Consider the following 18,032-nt stretch of genomic DNA (forward strand, 5'->3'; position numbering starts at 1 on the left):
CACCACATCCCTGTGAATAAAATATCTGTCTGTCATCCTAAACTGTCATCTTGTCCATCCGTGGGCTGTCTGCAAGGTCAGAAAGGTCAGTGCATCACCAAGGATTCAACCCAGCAACAACTTCTTTCATTCAACGAGGCGAGGACATCTTACAGCCTACCCAATGATATCATCTTACCGGTAACACTGGGACATTGTCAGTGCCTGACTCCCGGCTGCCCATTTTGCGGATATGCTTGGCATTTTCACACTTTAGATGGATGTTTGCACATTCAGGGTCATGTGTGCGCAACTTGTCTCGCAGCTAGACTGATAGGGGGGGATTAGAGTCTTAACCGTGTCATATGTATGAAGAAACAATTACCTGATGTGTTTTGTTTGTGTTCTCAGTGCGTGAGCTGCCAGAGGCTCAGGTGAAACAACTCAAAGGGTGTTGGGTTTCTACACTGTAGGGCCTGGCTGGCCTCTTTCAGCTACAGTTACCAGGCTTTTCTCATCATTAATTTATCTGCACCCCAAAGCTCTGGCTGGCTGGTTGGTTAGGTGATTGGTCAGCTAAGGAGGGGGAAGGACAGGACTGTTCTTGAGCAGTGCACAACCAGGGCTCCTACAGAGGAGCAAAACCCGAGCTATAGGGCTGATGCAGAACGGGGAGGATATGAGCCCGCAGGACTCCAAGGTAGCAGGGGCTGAGGCCATGGAGGAGCAAAAGGCTCACAGTCCGGGGTGTGTGGAGCCCACAGCACCTCCACTTCCTCCACCTTCACCCCCACCACCAGGTCCACCAGAATATTCAAGGCCTAGGCTCATCTTCCACACCCAGCTGGCTCACGGAAGTCCAACAGGCCGCATCCATGGATTTACTAATGTCAAGGAGCTGTACGCCAAGATCGCGGAAGTGTTCAACATCTCACCCTCAGAGGTACAAATGGCTATGGATGTAACAGGGACTTTCCAGATATGCAACACGCAAAGATTGATGTTATTTAGTTGTATTCCCATCATGCTTTTCTGGTCCGTCAGTCCAGTTGTAAATAGGTGTTAGGTTTCCATTCTAGACTCTTCTTTTCCATGATGCACTACTGAAGATCATTTGTCTGCTAGACTTCGTACTTCCTTGCGCCTTGACCAAAATCAATAATAGAAACAAATAATCTGATGTATTGCAGTCAGTAAACATCTACACATATAACACAAAGTTATGCCTATACTCCAGATGTTTTTCAAAATTAGTTTTAACAATTACAGACAATCATTGTAAATATTTTTCCTCAAACATTGGATGTAATCTGAACATACAGTAAGTAGAAACCCTGACAGGAGAAGTAAATAACATTGACCATCTTGTGACAATTTAATGTTCTGCTGGGAAACTTTTGGACCTGTCATTCATGTGGATGTTACTTAGACATGTACCACCCACCTAGACCAGACCAGGCACCCCCACCCCATAGCAATGACACTCATTGAACAGTACTTGGCCTCCAAAATGTGCCTGGCCTCCAAATTCACTAGATCCCAAACTGATCAAGTATCTGTGGGATGCACTGGAACAAGCCTGATCAACAGAGGCCCCTCCCCTCAACCCATAGGACCCAAAGCCCCCCACTAACAACGTTCTGTTGCCAGACACCACAGGACACCCTCAGAAGGCCCATGTCCATTCTCTGATGAGTCACAACTGTTTTGGAGGCACAAGGGAGACATAACAGTATTGGGAAGATGGTCATAATGTTATGCCTGATCAGTATATTTGATACTTGTCAAAGCTCCTCCTTAGAAGACAGTCACGTGGACCACTACGGTCAGAGTACATTAAGAACAACAGAGCGCGCCGCATGACTCGTAAACTAACCTCTGTGTGTAAAAATGTAATAATTAATCCACAAATTAATATTTTACTAAATATATAGGTGGTTACACAACAGCTTGGAAATAAACTACTTGTACTTGTTGCTCTGTAAATGATCCAAACTGTTACAGCATTGCTCACAAGGCCAATATCTTATAGACCCATGTTACAGCCTCATCAAGTATTTCAGACCAGGATTACATTTAGATTACGTCTATCTAGAGCAGCTGGTGGTAGATGCAACAATAGACTGATCATGGAAAGATGAGGAAATTGCTGAGGAAAGCACATACTCCCGTATCCCTCTGTATAAATTCCACTGTACGTTTAAAGAACTACTCAGTAAACCTCAGAGAAATTACACTGTGCTTTGCAGACTGTATTATATAGCTTTGTCCACAAGACAACGTGACAAAAAAAAAGTTGCATGGGTCAGTAACGCTATAACGCTTTAATGCTAACATGATAAACTGTTAAAACATTTGAACGCTTTTGAGAATGCGGGTAAAATCGATGGTTGGCATGGTTGCAGCTGTTTTGCTGCATTCCACAACAGATCACACACTCAGCAATAGCACAATAGCTATTTAGCACAACAGCTATTTAGCTAAATAGCTACTGGGCTATTATAGCACAATATTTAGCGCTGGCTTATCAAGCGGTTATCAGCAGTGATATTATGAAGGTCACCGTGAAGGCCTATCTGTGTATCAGTTGAAGATAAATATAAACATAACAGATGAAGTAATGTGTGCATTCCGTATGGTATCACCTATGTGATCTCAGTCAACCACCAGCCCATGAGTTTGTAGCATGTTTCCTTTTGTTCCACAAGTTCCAAGTGGTTTTCGTTGTTTATATGAGTGCTTTTAAACCATTCCTTCATTATGTATCTTTGATATGTCATTAACACAGTGTAATTTGTCAGTCTTAATCAAAATGACTCGGATTGTCAAAAAGGAATAATACAGCGATGTAGAATTACTGCCATGGTAGAACAGTAGTCAGCTGTTCCTCACGATCTGTCCGCCATGTGATAGCTCGATGTCCAATAAAGGGTGTGTTGAGTTTAGGTTTAAATTTTCACAATCAAGCTTAAATAACGTTTTTATGTAACAATACTCTCTAGATAAATAAGAGGATATTCTTGAACTGTTTTGGTCTCAAATGAATCAATAAATGATGTTAGTAGTTTTGCAGCAAAGTCATTATTGCTGATTTTCTGTAACAGTCGGTATATCTAGAACTGCATGCGAAACCGATAGGAAATCATCTTGGAGAAATATCAGGCAATTAGTTACTGATAGTAAAAAGTGCAACAGCTTCCTTGACCTCATGCGGACAGCATCTGACACTGTACAGCCAGAGAAGACCTTGGACTGCACTCAGGGTGTTCCCCTTGCAAATATAATTACAGTAAACAGGAACTGCTCTGAGATAAGAGTTCCAACAGGTTAACTTGAATTTCCTTTATGGATTATCTACTTTGAACTTTAGCTCCATCTTTCAAGTTATTTAACACTAACAGCTCTCTTTTTTTCCTGCTCTGAACTCTAGGAATAAAATCACTTTTTCAGACGGTCACTAGTAAGATTCTACAATATCAAATGTACAAACACTGTCATTTAAAGTGTGCATTAACACATGGCTGATGTTCACTGTTGTGGGATTTTGTCAGATTAAATGATTTCTAAATGCTTTAGAGATAATATTTTAATTTTAAGTGTGCACAGATATCAGATTGTGTGACTAAAACGTTTAAAAACATTTAAGTACTCAAGTCCTAAAAGAGGCATCACATGTCTAATCAGATCATGGGCTTGTTGTGGTTTAAGTGTAAAAAGCTGTTTTGAAATATACAAAAGCTCTTAATGCATTATGAGCAAGTATTGAGCTTAGCATATTCTTGGCTCAAGACAAAATGGCCACAACTTCACCTGCAAATAGTTTGGCTCTGCTGCCATCTGCTGTTTAGTCTGTATATTGCACAGCCAAAGAAATTCAGATGGGGTCCATTTGCTTTTGTAATGAAACAGGAGGTTTTAGTTTCATGGCATATGGACTTAATGATGATGTGGTTTTAATTCCAGTGAAGGTGTTCAGTCTATTTAAGCTTGTGTTAAAACGTGTGATTTTTGGTCCATTTCCTCCCCTCAGATCTTGTTCTGCACCCTCAACTCTCACAAAGTGGACATGCAGAAGCTACTGGGGGGACAGATCGGACTGGAGGACTTCATCTTCGCTCACGTCAGAGGGGAGACCAAAGAAGTGGAAGTGACAAAGACGGAAGACGCGCTGGGTCTCACCATCACAGACAATGGGGCTGGATATGCCTTCATTAAGGTGAATGAGAGGTGGAGCAAAACAGGATGAAAGACAGAAAACTTAAGTCGCTTAAGAGTTTTGTTAAGGTTGGATAACAAAGGTGATTACACTAGTCTGGAATCAATCGGAAATTTTTAGTACTCTCTGCAGAGGCTACGATAAGAAAACTTCCAAATAACATATTAGGTAAATTCAGACTTTGGTTGTCAACACGTTCACAGGATCAACTAGATTAACTCTCAAACCAATACTGGACATTTTAAACATACTTATTTTGTTATTTTCAGAGGATTAACAATAACAAAACACAAAATATGTTTTTAGTCATTTATGAAATTATTACATTGTCATTTATAGACATTAATCAAATGTGTAAATCCATAATATGTCCAAACATATTTCATATTCACTAAAACTCTTCATCACATAATATTTATTCCACTGTCTTTCTCACAGAGGATAAAGGAAGGCAGCACCATAGATCAGCTGAAGACGGTATGTATTGGCGACCACATCGAGGCTATCAATGACCAGAGCATTGTGGGGTGTCGACACTATGAGGTGGCTAAGATGCTGAAAGAGCAACCGAGAGGAATACCCTTCACCCTTCGCCTTGTGGGGCCTAAGAAGGCCTTTGGTGAGTGGTGAATGTCTCGTGTTGTCTGGAATCTGTGGTCATGAGTACAAAGGACAGGGACTAGGCACGTTAATATAGACTTTGATATCAGTCAAAAATGGCAGCTCATGAACTGAAATTACTGCATTACTTAATGAAGCTACAATATGCACTAATACTCAGTTGTCTTTGCACCATTTTGACTAAAAATATAAATTTCCATTGGAATCCTGGTGCTTGCATTCAACATTAATCTTTTTGTTATGATTGCCATCTTAAATTTGTAGCACACAAACTAAGCAAAATGATAGGGCTGGACGCGTACAAATGTGGCACCATAAGCTGATTGATAAACTGCTCTGTTGTCCAAAGTCACCTGATGTTGTCCCCAGTACTTGCTGATGGGTTTCAGCGTTCCAAAGTACTTTTCCATAACTCATCAGATAAACAGGAAAAGGAGACAGGACCAGTTCAGAAATGCCCACTGGCTGTCTGCCAGTACGCCTGGAAAAGCTGTTACACTTAACAATTAATATGCTGGTGTTACAGAGGTGTTTTTGAAGCCTCAACCAGATCTTGTGTGATGGTAGATGCAGAAGTTGCTCTGAGGGCACATATATGGTTTAATTATTTTGATTTCATATTTTAAATGAAATAAAATAACCCTAACATCTCAACTATATCCCTACCCCCAACCCTAAAATAATTGTAACTTTTACCCAAAGGTTTTGTGGCCATAAGGGCCGGCCATAAAGGGGTAACCATGACAACCAGGGCCCACAGTTAGTATTCCATGTAAAGTTTCCTCCCACACCGTAAAAAAACACAGACATTGGTACTTCTACAAAGACCACCATGACCGTGGCGCTAACACCACCCCATCATCATAACACAGTAGTTATGGAAATAAAATTAGAACGCCAGTCATTTGAATTAAATTGCAATACAGTTACACACGACCCACAACATAAATAACAAAGAGCACAGGCTCAAGAACAGATATCCCACCTAACAGTTTCCCTGATTTCAGCCATTTGATCATATTTGCAAAAATGAATGACGTAAATGGCTACAACCTAGGTGCGCATATACAGTGCTCAGAAGAAGATAACTTCTTCTACACCATTACATTTTTCATCTTGCCCACCCCCCTAACCATCTCAACTAAGTGCCAAATCCTAGCCTTTACCCTAATCCGAACCATAACCTAATGCTAACCTTTACCCTAAGACCGAGTCTTAACCCTCAAACAGCATTTTGAAGAAATGTACTCACTTTGCACAAATGTCCTTACTCCGATGGAGTAAAACTCCAAGTGGTCCTCAGAAAGATAGCTGTACAAGAGCACACAAACACACACACACATACACACACACACACAGAGGGTGAAAGCATAGAACATCAATTTTTATACGGTTTACAGTCACACAGCAGTGCGTGTCAAAGGAGATGTAAATATTTGATCCAGATGTGCTTGTTGTACTTTGCCGTTGCTACAGAGCTAGAAAGCAACTTTTAGACTACACCGCAGCCATTTATCTACCAGAACTAGAACTGGTGCAACAAGTTCATGTTGCACATTTTTTTGCCCAGCTCAAAACCAAATCAGGGCATACACTTTTCTTCTTTTTCTTTTTTTTTTTTTTTTTTTTAGCTCCTGCTGTATTCATTTTTGTCTTGTGTCTGAAGTTACAGCCTGTCAAGTCAATTTAATATTTTTAACTTTTCATATTAGCTGCACTATGCTGCAACTGGCAAAATGACTCCTTGCAAAGAACACATCTTTGTGTTATTTAAGTGAAAGGGAGGAGCTCTTTCACAAGGTCATCCTTTAGGCTCATCCTTTCCAAGAAATGTTTCACCTGTCAAACGTTCAATAAGTGGTTTATTTATTGCATCTGGTTTAGAACATTTGAAGGAAAAAGAAAGGAAGTCCGCTGTTCTGAGTGGGTTGGAGCCTTTATGTCCACAACTTTGCTTATCAGATGGGAAACCAAATCCTGACTGACTTCCTGCCACTGATGTTGTCACCATATATTGTCTTTGTTAAGAGAGCCTCCAGCGTGTAGTTGCATACTCATGGAAATGCCAGCGGAAAGTAAACAGGGGCTTTTTTTCATTATTCATTAGTAGCCACTATGACAATTTAGTTTAAACCCACTGTCACCTCCTTGCTTTTGAGTTTAATTGTGTTCTGTATTTGGTATGTTTAAGTTGCATTGTTGTAATTGTGTTGTTCTTACCTCCTCTTGACTGGAAGTCCATCTGGGATTATGAAATACCAAACGTTATGCATCCACCCACATTCATTTTGACAAATATATGGTAACAACATGCATGTCAAGTTAGAGTAATGACATTCACCTTTGAGACTTTGATGATATGTATGTTAATTAGTTTATACAGAAGAAAACACACAGTCTACAAAAAGATACATGGAAGACATGGAAGTTTAATTTATTTATCTACAAAATTATATCACAAGCAAGGTCATTCAACTGAACTAAAAAAAACTATTTAGTCAACTGAAATAAAAAATAAAAACTAGACTTAAGTAAAAAAAAAAAAGAAAAAGATAATGCAGAATTGAAATCTTGCTGTTGTCAAATACCCGACCGTGTCAAACTTTTATTGAAAACCATTCAGTTGCCTGTAAACCATCTCCCTTATAGCATCTGTAACATATTCAGTACAAATTAATAAAAATAAAAAATAGCCTCTGTGACTGGAAAAATTAATCCAGCTCCAAAAGTGAGCCAATCCCCATAGACCTTCCACTGTCCAACTTTACAGCTGAAATAAATATACAACCGGGTATAATTCTAGAATCAATCAATCATCACTGAGCTTCAAAACTGCCATTTAGAAATCCTTTGGTTCATGGTGTGGTCCTCTATTTTTATAAACTGTCAATGGATCCATCTATCCAGACGCCTCATACTGTATTTTATAATTAAATAGATTCAGTGAAACATGTTTTGGCTTTACTGATTTCACACTGAGTACTGTCAAATGCCTCCAGCTTCCAAACATTCACACAAGGCACACTGATGCTGTGAATTTAATAATATGATAAACACTATTTGATTACCACAATAAAATGGAAACAAATTTTATATTGAACCATTGAACAATTGCTCCCATTTGGAGTGACTTGAGGTGTCCCTGTACTCCAACCTCTCCAAGCTATTTGTTTCATATATTAGGTCAACTTCAGATAATACCACCTTCCCATTTAGCATCCAGCAGTGTAGCAGTTGTTCCCTCGCCTCGAAGATATCCTCCTATTCTTTACCCACCGAGTTTGCTATCAGAGTTGCCATTGCCACGGGTTGCCACAGCCGGCATCAAATTGGTCATTCCAGCTGAGCTTCCCATTTCACAGTGTTCAACAAAAGTTATGCATCCACCCACATTCATTTGTCAATGTTCAGATGGCCTCAGTGTGGTTAAAAATTTGATCTCCAACCTCCACTTCACATTGCCATCTTGGGTGAATTAATGATGGTTTGTTAAGGGTCATGATTTCATATTGCATTAAAAACATTTTGTGGAGAAACAGATGACATGCATCTCTGACCACTCATGTAAACACTGTGGTCTGTGTCACTCTTTCCGCTGCTGATTTGACTGCTATCTGGTTTTTGTTGGTCTTCAGCAACTATGCTGACATCAGTGTAGGTTCTAGATAAACCCACTGCCACCCCGTTGTCACAACAAATGTCCATAACCTTAATCTTTGCTCTACTCCGATTCCTGCCTTTCCATCAATATGATAAGTCCAGTTAGAGTTTTAGACATCTGAAGATTTGGTTCCAGGAACATTTTCAGTTTATGGGACTAGATTTCGATCCTGTTATTTCAATAATTTCCCATGTGGGCAAAATCCTTTCTAATAATGACATGAGACCACATTTCAATTTGAGCATCCCAGTTGGTTAGAAAATATTTCACAAAATTCTTGCCAAGGCATTGCTCTTTCCGCTTCAGTAAACCAGGCAGTATAAAGATTAGCAAACTGCCTACAATAGCAATGCTTGCATTTTTACTGAAGTATGATCTAGAAATTGAGGACTTTTAATCGTAAAAGTGTTTTGATTTTGTGTTGTTTTTTTCAACTTGAAGTGATGCCCCAATAAAGAAATGTAATTTGTGTACAGATTCACAGATTTGTGTAGAAATACAAATCTGCGAATGTGTACACAAATTACATTTCTTTATTGACTAGCAAGTGCAGTTTAGACCGTGTAAATGCCATACCACCACAAAAACAAGGCCCCGCCATTCAGAACCATTGACTTTTTTGGTGAATGAGCTGGAATTAAGGTTGAATCAATCAATCATCACTATGAGCTTCAAAGCTGCCAGTCAGAAATCCTTTCGTTCATGGTGTGGTCCTCTATTTTTATAAACTGTCAATGGATCCATCTATCCAGACGCCTCATACTGTATCTTATAATTAAATAGATTCAGTGAAACATGTTTTGGCTTTACTGATTTCACACTGAGTACTGTCAAATGCCTCCAGCTTCCAAACCTTCACACAAGACACAATGACGTGGTGAATTTAATAATATGATAAACACTATTTGATTACCACAATAAAATGGAAACAAATTTTATATTGAACCATTGAACCACTGCTCCTTTGAGGACTAAAGGTCATCTTTGTGTAGCGTGATGCCTCCAGCACTGTAACCAGTATCAGGGGATGGTTAATTTACTGGGCACAATGAAAGGAAGCAAGGGCTCCATCTTGGGGTGGTCATCACAACGGCGTTTAATTAGATTGATAATATTCACTCACAGGATGTGTTTTATGCTAAATACGGGAACAGGTATTCAGTGTTCTGGGTCTAAACTACAGTTAAACTATGTGAATGTGAAGCTTTGTCTGTTTGGGGCCTTCCCATCTGTTCTTCCCTGTACTCCAACCTCTCCAGGCTATTTGTTTCATATATTAGGTCAACTTCAGATAATACCACCTTCCCATTTAGCATCCAGCAGTGTAGCAGTTGTTTCCTCGCCTCGAAGATATCCTCCTATTCTTTACCCACCGAGTTTGCTATCAGAGTTGCCATTGCCACGGGTTGCCCCAGCCGGCATCAAATTGGTCATTCCAGCTGAGCTTCCCATTTCACAGTGTTCAACAAAAGTTGTGCATCCACCCACATTCATTTGTCAATGTTCAGATGGCCTCAGTGTGGTTAAAAATTTGATCTCCAACCTCCACTTCACATTGCCATCTTGGGTGAATTAATGATGGTTTGTTAAGGGTCATGATTTCATATTGCATTAAAAACATTTTGTGGAGAAACAGATGACATGCATCTCTGACCACTCTGTAAACACTGTGGTCTGTGTCACTCTTTCCGCTGCTGATTTGACTGCTATCTGGTTTTTGTTGGTCTTCAGCAACTATGCTGACATCATTGTAGGTTGTAGATAAACCCGCCGCCATCTCGCTGTCACAGCAAATGTCCATAACCTGAATCTTGGCTCTTCTACGATGCCTGCCTTTCCATCAGTTATCAATATGATAAGTCCAGTTAGAGTTTTAGACATCTGAAGATTTGGTTCCAGGAACATTTTCAGTTTATGGGACTAGACTTAGATCCTGCTATTTCAATAATTTCCCATGTGGGCAAAATCCTTTCTAATGACATGAGACCACATTTCAATTTGAGCATCCCAGTTGGTCAGAAAATATTCCACAAAATTCTTGCCAAGGCATTGGCAAGAATTTTCACTTCAGTAAACCAGGCAGTATAAAGATTAGCAAACTGGTTACAATATTTAAACAATGCTTGCATTTTTACTGAAGTATAATCTGGAATTGAGGACTTTTAATTGTAAAAGTATTTTGATTTTGTGTTGTTTTTTTCAATTTGAAGTAAGTTTAATAAAGAAATGTAATTTGTTTAATTTCTACACAAATCTGTGAGATTAGCAAGTGTAGTTTAGACCATGTAAATGCCAAACCACCACAAAAACAGAATCATTGACTTTGTTTAGTGTTCCTTACCTCAAACTCTCTTGCTTTGCTCCAAAGTGAGCACAGGAATATGTCAGTCCAGTGTACACAGTCTTGTCTTTGAGATCTTTGTTTCTGTCAGTGAGCTTTTCTGATCTTTCAGCATGAATGGGATGATATCCTCTTTTGCTTCAAAAGGTCAACGGCCCTCTCTGCCTCTGCAAAAGCGTTAAAAACTGTTGGCCTTTCTTTATTCTGTCTGTCTTGTGTGGATAGAAAAATATGCTTAGTAGTAAAGACGGTACCCATACAATGCAATGCAATAAATAAGATGTTAACTGATATCAGTAATATTAACTTCATACTGGTATAAAATACAGCCTTGACTACTCTGCATACTAACACGAGGAATGCATTAAAGAGGTTCCTGTTACTTGAGGTAACAGAAAAGTGTGATTACCACTGATTGTCCTAGAAGTATAATTTTAGAGTCATTATTTTCAGGCTATTATTTTGGGGCTATTTGCAACCAGTGCTCTGTAGCCAGCACTGCAGTTTGAACTCCTGAATGTGACTATTTAAGCTGGGTGTGTAGTGTGGAAGAGACAAGCACCCAGTTGCTGCTTGCCAACAATGCTGTTTCCACCCGACAGAAAGGCTTTTTGGCAAAAAGACTTTCAGATATGTGTAAACCAACTAGTTTTGTTGATTAAAACAAACTGACCAAAAGCTGAATAAAAAGGAAAAATCCATCCCACTCTCCCAGGTGATTGTCCTGAATTTGACCCATTCTTCCACCACAAACCCAGCCTTTGTGCAGGGATGGGGTGAGGACATCTCTATGGCTCTGAGTGTAAAACGCTACTGTTTGGCTGTTCTCATCCGTATGCAAATAGACACTCATTTAATGTGAAATCAGGGGATTCACGGTGAAGGGACTCTGTGTACATAGCCATTGTGTAGCTATTCACACCCGGGAGCAGATAGACGCTCCGTTAAAGGCATTCATAATTTCCAATAAATGTCCACACTTGTTGGCTGAAATCTGAATATGATGGATTACATTACATTTTAAGCGCATAAGAAAGAGGAAATTCTCATATACCCATACACGGAGAGGTGAAAGGAAGTCTAATTCTTTAGTGTGATGTCATGTCCAACATGACTCTGCAGAGCTGTTACATGTCACAAATATGCAAATGCCACACAAACACATGTAACTTGCAGGAGGACTGACCGCCTTCAGCTTCCTGTGTGACATAGCGGATGCTGACCTCTGGCCTTCCTCTGGCACAGATTTATTTTCTCTTAGGAATCACTGACAGCACATTTAACAGATGTGCATTTTCACGCAGACCCCTAGAGTGTATTCAAAATAGAGTTTTAACATTCACCATCCCATTATAAGCTACAGCCATATTAGTGGCCTTCTGTGGTGTTCTTTGAGCTCAGTTCTTATATGAGCCTGCTAAAAAGAAAAGGGCAAGTTGGAAAACTAAAACATTAAAAAAAAAACTTTGTTGCAAAACCACATGTTGCAGTCAAGACTCTATACCAGGGGTGTTAAACATATGGCCAAAACCGACCCACCAAAGGGTCCTATCCTACCAGGGGGAGGAATTTGCAAAGTTAGAAGACACTGACTGTGGTTTGCGGACATAACACAACAGTGGGATGCAAAACTAAATGGATTGTTAATTAAATGTAAACTGTTTCATAATGTACTCGTACTTCTTCGGACTCAGGTCACTGGTTACTGGTGGCCCCCAAACTAAAATGAGTTTGACGCTGCTGCTCCAGATCAAATCTGGTGGATCAATTTACACAACATTTGCTAGCCCAGAGCTGCTGATGCACAGTCAAAATCTTTATCGTTAACACCAAGTAATCATGAGTCAGATTGATACAGAACTCATCCTTTACAAGAAGCATCAAAGAATGTCTTAAAAATATCGAATGAACACGAGCACCTCCAACAGTGTGTTTTTTTTTTTGTCTGGTCGGGATACAGTATCGCCACTGGCTACATTCAGAATAACTTGAAACTTCTTCCTCATAGGCAACATAACTTTAGAAAAAATGACTCCTTGTGGCATCATGCAGCCAAGCATCTCTTATTAATCCTGAAGTTCATGAATAAAAACAAGCAGAAGTGGCAGTGTGTCCTCAGGTAAACCGGAGATAAATAACAGCCTGACCAGCTGGAAGAAGCTGAACACTTTATCATTAGAGAGAAAAATAGGTTTACATCCAAACAAGGGACTGTGAATTATGGGGCCTTACCTCAGCGTCAGCTAAATGCGTCTTTACCAAAAATGTACTGTGTGTGAGGTTAAGTGTAGGAAGGTACCTTTGGTTTCTGTCTGTGGATTCTTAGGAAATAGTAGAAGATTAGTTAGCAGTGAGAAGAAAACTCATAATGTGGCATATTACAACTAACTGAAACATACAGTTTGAATAATGGCCTTCATCCTTCGTGTGTGGTTAGATATGATTGGAATGAGGACCAGAGCGCCAAAGTCTAATGAGGGAAAGATGGTGAACGGGAAGGAGACACTGCGTCTTCGCTCCAAGGGTGCTGCTACAGTTCAGGAAGTGGTGAGTTTCACATGCTCTGTCGGCCAATGACTGCCTTAACTTCCTGATGTCCTGGAATGGTATCATGCATAGCTACACGTATAAAGACAAACACACAGAGCAATTTTAAATCATTTGAAACTTTCTTTTACAACCTACAAGATCTTATTTATTTATTTATTTTTTAAATTTTATCTTTGCCATCCTTTGATTTAAGGTTGCTTTTTTCTATGTGCATAATGATGCTAAGTGGTCACACGGGACGACACAGATCTGACCTGAACTGAAAAGCACTCTATGTCCCCTGATTAACTCCACTCACAACATAAGCAAACAAACTAAGCTCTGTTACAGGAAGTGTCCTTTCTAAACAAATGCGTTTGTTTTGAGTATTTCAAGTGACTTACTTCAGTGCACGATATTTCAAATTAACTGTAGCATGAACCCACGGGCATTATCATTCAAGTAAATATATGGGACAGAGAAGGACACTGGCTTTCAAAATGGGACGCAAACAGTTAAAGCCAGAGTCTACAACGTGTGATGTATTTATATAACATAAAGACAAGTTATACACAATAACCCAAAGCGTTCGTGGTCCTTAAATGATTTGGCACCAGGGTGTAAGCTCTCAGAGAGTTTCTGTCACCATATTTAGAGGGGGAACACCTCTGTGTTTTTCTGTCTGCTCTGCCAGCAGAACGAGTTTGAAGAACGGGCCACCAAGAAAGTGGACGACCTGCTGGAGAGCTACATGGGCATCAGAGACCTGGAGCTGGGTAAGACCACCCACGTAACAACCCTTTAAAATAGGCTTTACCTTAATGTCCATGTTTGGATGCAAATAAGTGATCCAGTCCTGGACACACGCAAACCGAGTTCACGTTGCCTCACTGCCTCTTGATGGGTAGATTTTGACTTTTAGCGTTTGCTGCTTTGTGGTGCAGGAAGGTGCAATGTCATTACAAAAATATCTCAACTCCAGGTGAGATGCATAGCTCTTTTTAGCGCTTTTATCCACATCTCATGGTCTTCTTCAACTGAGGGAGTGTCCTCGGTTGTCATTGAGATGTAATGCAAGCCATTTCATGCTCAACTGAGTAACCGGCTGCAGAAGAAAGACGAAAAAAAGATTAAAAGCTTCAGAAAAGAAAAAAAAAATATATAGAAAAAACTAAACATTGCATGTAACTTGAAGTTCTTTTCCTCATTGTCAGAAATAAAATAATAATAAAAAAAGTGTGTTATCAGAAACTGGCAACATCAGTAGCAGACAACTTGACTTCATCCTGAATTTGACAACAGCTTCACAAGATGAAGAATGAAAGAGAGTCGTGGTTCATAGTTTTGAGAATTTGAGAGTGATAGGAGTTTGCCCTTTCCCATATTCCCAGCGTGGCCTGGTTGCTTAATGGACGTTTGGCCAAATGAATCACATTTAAGATGGGTCAGTGACTTCTTGAAAAGCTCTTCACTCAGTTTTTTGCTTGGATTTGCTCTTTCAAAAAAAACAAAACAAAAAAACAAAAACATGTTTAGACGTTCAGACACAGACACTTGTCATCGTCCTCATCTTGACTCTCTACACACTGTGTCATGTTGTAAGAGGGATCTAAGTCAGAGAGACAAACGGGCAAAGTGCGTTCATGCTAACACCCTATTAACACACAAATGAGAGCATATTTGAATAGTCTGTGGTGATAAGACCAAGATTACATTTCCTCACTGGGGCATTGTTATGTATTGCTGATGATCTGCTTTTGCTTTAAAAAGAAGAGAAAATGTGGCATGTGTTTAACTCTGAATGTATTGAATGCGACTCCTTCTGCAGATTTTCATCTGGGTGCACAATCCTGGTTTTAAATATGATTGTCAAATGATTGTCATCATTCAAGCTATATTTGGGTCTTACGCCAAATTACACCAGTATTTATTTATTTTTTGGCTGATTTTGGTTCATAAAAACAGCATGGCGTCATTCTATGGCTCTTTTGTGAAACCAAATAAAATATCACTGTAGGAGTTTCTTGAGAAAACACAAAGGGTCACACTGAATGCTTTCCCAGTTTAGTTCCACAGAATACAACCTTAAAAGGAGATATTGCTGTAAAAACTGTAATGTAATTTATAAAGAAGTGTTTGGTTTCTGTTGTTTCAGCTTTGACAGCTGAGAAAAGAAAATTGAATGTGTACATTCTCGTGTCCCCTTTTTTCTCTGCAGCAACCACCATTGTGGAAGCGGGCAAAGACAAGAAGAACCCGGATGACTTTGCCGAGGCCTTGGACTCCGTTCTGGGAGATTTTGCTTTCCCCGATGTATTTTTGTTTGACGTATGGGGAGCTATTGGAGATGTGAAAAATGGCAGAATGTAGACATTTACTATACATGTATGTTTTATTGTTGCCTTCCCAGTCCTTGCATTCATAATCACTTCCTTTGCAATCACGAGGGGGGCGACAATCAAATGTCAATAATTTGTGCAAAATAGATCATCACCTTAATGCCTTTTCTGAATTTTGTCAAGTCTTTACAATAAATACAAACCACAGAAAACTACGTTGTAGTTTTAAATACAGTTTATCTTTTCAAGGGTGGAAATCACCACAAACCTTTGTTTTATCTTTGTTTATCTTTTAGTACAGAAAACTTGTTAGTGCTCCCTCCCCATAAAAACCTAAAAACCGCAGTGCAACAGAGGTGTTGGAAAACGGAATGCTAAGAAAACGGCCCCAGTGGACATCAGTGAGCCATCTAGGAATCCAGGAAGCGTTGATAAGCGTCAGTCAACCCTTTTCCTCAGATGAAACACCGCTGGGAAAAAACAACAATTTTAGGTCACTTCAAAGTTGGAATGCATTCGTTAGCTTCTCCTTCTAGTGTTTAACATCTGTGAACACAATTTAGCAATATTAAGTGGACGCCAAATAAAATAATGTAATTTAAATATCCTTAGTCCCAAAGTATGGTGACTGTTCTGAATTTGCAAAAAAAATATCATCTGAAAATGGAATGCCAGGGGAGATGATCCCCAGCCGAATGACCTTGCTCTGCAGTTCAGTTTTTCAGTTTTCCCACATTATTGATACTGTCAAACAGGAACTCAGCCCATAACTTCCCACAATACGATGCATAAATAAATGCTTTTGCATGCCTGTGCTGGAGCTTGCATCCCTTGGAGTTCCCTTGGAGTTCAATTCAGGCAATTTTGCCCACAGTGGTGTAGTGGTTAGCACTGATGCCTCACAGCAAGAAGGTTGTGGTCAGCTGGGGCCTGTATGTGTTCTGTTCTCCCTGTGTCTGCGTGGGTTCTCTCTGGGTACTCCAGCTTCCTCCCACCGTCCAAAGACATGCTCGTTAGGTTAATTGTTGGTTCTTGCCTCTCTGTGTTAGCCCTGTGATAGACTGACGACCTGTTGATGGTAGGGGTTAAACAACCTACAGTTTTTTAAAGTCGACTTTTAGACTTAGACTTAGACTTAGATAAACTTTATTCATCCACAAGGGAAATTGCTTACGTGACGAAAGTCAAGTCATCATCGACTAGTCGCAGATGACGTCACTCATAAAACCACAGTACATAGTAATGCTTTGCAACAATGAAATCTTTATTCTTGACCTGCAAACATATTGTAGTATGTATTCATACTACGGAGGCTTTTCTGCAAGTTTATTGAAGCTTGAACATGGGCTACTGTTGGCCATAGCCCACGGCAATGCCATAAACAGTGTGGCACTTGTAATACGCGGCTCTCATTCGGAAAACTAATAACTTATATGGGAAATGGCCTTGCTTTTATATAGCACTTTTCTACCTATTGGTACTCAAAGCGCTTTACAGTCACATCTACCCATTCGCTCACACATTCACACACCAGTGCCACGCACTGGGAGCAACTGGGGGTTCAGTGTCTTGCTCAAGGACACCTCGGCATGTGGCACATTCCGGGGATCGAACCGCTAACCCTCTGGTTCATGGACAACCCGCTCTACCTACAGAGCCACAGCTGCCCCATATCTCTCGCATGGTGCATTCACTGACATCAAGGGCAAAAAAACACGCTCTACAACCACAATAATAATGTCAGCTAATAGAACATGTGAAGATAAACACATGAGCTTATCAATACTATGCACTGCAGATATGTATAGCCTATATAAATCGGCACCGTCAATAGCATTTAATAGTGCTTCACAGCGTATTTCTCCTTTTCCGTGTATAGCAGCTAAAGGTCTAATAACTTCGACAATGAAATTTACCAGAAAAGTGTTGACTTTTCAGCCTCCTTCTCTCTGTTATCGCAGGACGTTTGGTGAAGTTGTTAATTGACTGACGTTGAGAGGATTTGGACTGCTCCTCTGCTAGCATTAACGGATGCCCTTCAGGTGCTTTTTCCACACACTCGATGGACCGCTGCTAGTTTGGTGCAGTGACCCACTGGGCACCTCACCTGTCTTCTCGGAGATGTCAATGTTGTTATTGCCACGTGATTGGTGACTAGTCGACTTCCTGCTTAAAGAATCATTGCACAGCAGTAAAGTCAACTAATCAGCACAACCTCTAATCCAGGGTGTACCCTGCCTCTTGCCCAATGACAGCTGGGATAAGCTCCAATCCCTCTGCTATCATCAATGGGACAAGCGGGAAAATGAATGAATGAATTTTGTCTAAAAAATAAAAGGAAAGTCT

The 18,032-nt window shown here is 40.0% G+C and overlaps 1 protein-coding gene across 1 annotated transcript; it reads left to right on the forward strand.

The window, feature by feature from the left end:
* Window positions 1-640: 640 nt before the first annotated feature.
* On the forward strand, window positions 641-16,114 carry gipc3 (GIPC PDZ domain containing family, member 3; the record flags this gene model as incomplete). The annotated part of the gene is made up of 6 exons (XM_084548199.1): window positions 641-922; window positions 4,010-4,195; window positions 4,634-4,814; window positions 13,256-13,365; window positions 14,042-14,123; window positions 15,566-16,114. 6 exons carry the CDS (start codon window positions 641-643, stop codon window positions 15,715-15,717), a joined length of 993 nt encoding a protein of 330 aa, XP_084404325.1. The 3' UTR covers window positions 15,718-16,114.
* Window positions 16,115-18,032: the final 1,918 nt, after the last annotated feature.

Source organism: Chelon labrosus (genome assembly GCF_963514085.1).
Source record: "Chelon labrosus genome assembly, chromosome: 7".
Taxonomy (NCBI): Eukaryota; Metazoa; Chordata; class Actinopteri; order Mugiliformes; family Mugilidae; genus Chelon; species Chelon labrosus.